Source organism: Asparagus officinalis, chromosome 9 (assembly GCF_001876935.1).
Source record: "Asparagus officinalis chromosome 9, Aspof.V1, whole genome shotgun sequence".
Lineage (NCBI taxonomy): Eukaryota > Viridiplantae > Streptophyta > Magnoliopsida > Asparagales > Asparagaceae > Asparagus > Asparagus officinalis.
This window is the reverse complement of record NC_033802.1, coordinates 35,673,632-35,677,793: the sequence shown is the minus strand read 5'-3', so window position 1 is coordinate 35,677,793 and position 4,162 is coordinate 35,673,632. Positions and strand designations below refer to the sequence as shown.

The 4,162-nt window shown below is 43.1% G+C and overlaps 1 protein-coding gene across 1 annotated transcript; it reads right to left on the bottom strand.

Annotated features, from left to right (window-relative positions):
• Positions 3,727-4,140, bottom strand: LOC109823361 (expansin-A10-like). The gene is made up of 2 exons (XM_020389636.1): positions 3,954-4,140; positions 3,727-3,875 (listed from the first exon to the last, which is right to left on the bottom strand). The coding sequence occupies exons 1-2, from the start codon at positions 4,138-4,140 to the stop codon at positions 3,727-3,729; spliced, it is 336 nt and encodes a 111-aa protein (XP_020245225.1).

Here is a 4,162-nt window from a genome sequence, read left to right as displayed (position 1 = left end):
ACTATCTCCTCCTCGATCGGCTCCTTCCCCCGACGAGTCGACTCGCTACAGTGACCGGATGACTCGCCCTGCCCAGCAAAATCCCTGGCCTCAGCTCCTCCTTCTTGAGGAGCCTCGACTAGTTCTCCCAAGGTTGACTCGTCCAAATAAATAAGGTCAGTCTTGGTCATCTCAGCCGTTACTTTAGGTATCAGTTCCACATCCCTCTGCCTCCATCTATGGACGAGGGAGGGAGCAGGCTCCTCCTCGGCCATCTCGACCTCTATTAGAGGAATGTCTTGATGAGGATGCTTCATGGGCCTAGCAGACGACCCCTCATGGGGAGTAGCCAAAGGAACAGTAGGCACCATCACAGCTCCTACTATTCCGACAACAAGGGCTGAAGCCCTCTCATGATCCTGATCAGAAGGAGACTCAAGTGATATACTGGCAACCCATAAGACCGAGCTATCGAGCAGATGGTCGACTCTATAAGAGCCGGCGTATGCCTTGATCTGGTCAAGCGCATCCCTCTCGGCCTCAAGAAAGTCACCCTCCATGAGTGCCTCCCTTCGTATCTCTGGCCAATTTGAGCAGCCTAACTCTAGATCGTCCCCCACAACCCATACAAACTTCTCCTCCCAGTCCTTGTATGAGTCTGGAAGGCTGGTGATGAGCCAGAACTTCCCCACCATTTGAAAGTGGAAGTGGGGCTCTATCTGATTCACCTTCATGACCACCAGCCGGCCCAGGACCTATAGAGTGACTAATCACCACGAACCCTACCAAGATGGTGATAGCGTTCGGCTTCATCTACGCCGACGAAACCCCTAGCATCGTGAACACTTATTGGAGGAAGGGGGCAAAGGCAGCCACAACCCACATTCCAAGTGCTACAGATATAACGGGCCCCGTTCTAGCCCATGATCGAAGATAGCCTCTAACCTCGTCGGAGCCATCAGATCATACCCCTTGGGGATGTCAAACCTCTTAGAGAGCATCCTCATCTGGGACTGTGTCACTTTAGATTGAATCCCTGCCAAGAGAGCTCTTCGATCAACAGGCTCAAATGCCATCGGAGATTGCAGAGATGATCGTCGGAAAAGATGTGTGGGAAATTTTTAAGTTCTCTGAAGGAATTTGAAAAGGCAGTAACCGCCATCCCTCTAGCTTTGGTTCTATATATAGGCAGCTGACTTTACATCTGCCAAGATCAGAACCGTCGGATCACACTCCAGTCAACAAACAAGTTTAATTTTAAGAATTCAAAGTGTCATCTCACGGATCGAGGCGTAGTCTACTCACCTCGAGTAGCCCGCAATCTGTCGATAAAAGTGGAGCTGTGATAGTCAAAAAGAAGGTGTAAGTGACGTCAGCCACGTCAATTTGACAAGACTTTTCAGTTCTCACATTTAAAGCACCCACGTCCATCCAAGGCAATTATTATTTAACTCGAACCCGACTAAAACTGACTCCAAGTGAAAGGGGCCAACTGTTATAGTGTTCTCAATTACCTAAGTGTGAACCTTTGCTAGCAACAGATAGGTTTACATCTACATGCAATGCCCCAATCACGTTGATAGCCGGAGACCAGCAAGGATGACAACTCACCCGACTTGTCGAGTTGACACTCCCTCATGTCGACTCGAAAGGTGGTACTTGTCGCCCCTTTTGTCGAAGACAATTCACAACAAGCCCACTCGACTAACTACTCGATGCCTCACGATGTTGACTCAAAAGTGTTACTTCTCGGCAAAGCTAGAGGATAACTTTAGCCTCGAGCCTCTCCTACTAACAACGTGTTAGCGTCGCATTTAAGGCTTGGCAGCAGGCACCACCTTACATTTACCACCGATAGTATTCATGACTCATCGGACCACGTCAGCACCGCCATGCCTCCGATCACTTCCCATTTAATGCCAAGATGATCTCTCCTCCAGTCGCTAGCCGACACCTGTAAAGCCCACATTTCTTCATCGCCATCTTGTGCTCGGCCACAATGATGGTTATGCTCCTTCGATACTACTATAAATACAAGGTACTATTCCATCATGAAGGGGATTCTGGTTTTTCGGCAAAATCAATGTCTTCTACAATTATATTGCACACACAAGAACTTTCATAGTTCTTTATTTTCCCCACTCAAGCTCACTAGCTGACTTGATCGTCAGAGGAACCACGGGGGAACCAGTCCTCGTCCTCTTATGTGTTTTTATATGTGCAGGCTTTTCAGTAACCTAACTCAGAGCCAGATATTGGGGGAAGGAAGCGGTCCCTCATCAACCTCACCCCTATCCTACTACAGATATTATTGACTGTGTGATCACTTGACATCAACAATTATGATATCCTTTTTAATTACTTCCGGCGAGTTCTCTTAGATCTTGCCTCTTAGATCTAACGCTAGATCTCTTTGCCTCATAAACTATAGTTAGGTTACTAACTATAATTAGGGGTGAGCAAATGGTCTATTCGGTCGATTTAAAATATTTTTTGTCAAATTGAACCAAATCGAGCTAGATTCAGAACCAATCTTAACCATGTCGTGAATTTTTAGCTAAAAAAACAAGACTATTATTCCTTCAAACTTTTATACATATCATATCTCGAAGTGAAGGAAAAACTCATCAAAGCAACAACTTTACGAACTAAAATAAAAAATATATATATATATATATATATGGTTATTTCGGTTTTAAATATTTTAGAACCAAACCAAACCGCTAAAACTCTGTCGGGTTAATCGGTTTGTATCGAACAATGCTTACTCCTAACTATAATATTATCACTTTTCCTAATTGGAGAAGCCTTCGTCATACATTACCAAAGCACTTTAGTCATTTCTCTTTATTTAATTGTCAATAAGAGTCATCTCTAATTTATTATAGATATACTTATATCTTATCATATTTTTTACTATATACCCACAAGACCAATGTAACATTCTCATTGTTTGCTACACTCATTTTTTGTACATAATGTTTCTTAATTGCCCAATATTATCGATGGGCAATATCATCCTCAATCTCACCATCATGACAAATGATTTGAGAGACAAATTTCAAAATATAAAAAATCTATTTAAGGGATTAATATTGAAAAAACCCCTTAGCTTAATAATTTGATTGGAGGTTACAAAAGTATGCTAATAAATTACCTCCAACAAGCAATCCATATGGTTCATAGGTATCAATTTTAACCTGGAATGACTAGGTTTGGTTCGTGGGCTCTCTTTCAATGGTGCTATTGTGTGTGTGTTTTTGTGTGTGTGTGTGGGTGGGTCGTGGGGGTGGGGGATGGTGTTGTTTCCCCATAACAGAAGTGCAATTTCTAAGAGGGTGGAGTCGAACTCGGATTGCCACTCTTGTCTAGTTTTCACTAACCAATGTCCCCTTGTAAAAGTTAAAATAAAATAATAATAATAATAAAATAAATCTATTGAGTGCTACAAATAATAGATTAATAGTTCAATTGAGGATACAAATCAATCTCATAATGAAATTGATTTAGAAATAAAAGAAAATTTCATCTTTTAAATTAGAGTTTCCTACAAATTCGGTGTAAAATTTTGGAACAAATTTTCGTTTTAGACTTCTTTATAAACTTATTTCTAAAAAATGACCTATTTTGAAAATATTTGCCAACTCCGACCCAGTTCTGGGTCGAATTTGGCGAAAAAACTTCACGAGACTTGAAGTCCCGTGAAGTTTAACCTCAACAACTTAATTAGGAGTGTCAGGCTATATTTTAGAGAATGCAATGCTTCAGCTCATCAACACACCTAATCTCATAGAAGCCCCCACAAGCTTGGCCGTTTTCATATAGAGCCTCACTCAAACCCGTTGTCGCCATTCCGTACCCGATGTTACCCAGATCCTCGTACCTGCAAACTCCTCCTTCATTCAATTAAGAAATAAATTGGTTAGTTTCCGTAAAGGTGGGGTTTTATTTGGGGTGGGGACTGATGTACTAACCTATGGTGTCACGTGGGTCGGCGGCGGCGTAGTAGGTGGCATGTGCGGAGTGCCACTCGGTGAAGGCGGAGGAGGAGTAGGAGGATGAGGATCGGTGGGCCGATACTGGACTCGATGGGCTTGATGCTAGGAGAACCAAGAGGGAGAGGAGGAGAGTCTTGGGGTTTTTGGATGTTGGGGATCTCATTGGAGAGAGGCAGAGCTCCGGG

Bases quoted from the DNA above. Each gene is read 5' to 3' on its own strand.
- LOC109823361 (XM_020389636.1), bottom strand. From the start codon at position 4,140: ATGAGATCCCCAACATCCAAAAACCCCAAGACTCTCCTCCTCTCCCTC. The intron at 3,876-3,953 runs GTTAGTACATCA...AATTGAATGAAG, and splicing joins CGACCCACGTGACACCATAG to GAGGAGTTTGCAGGTACGAG.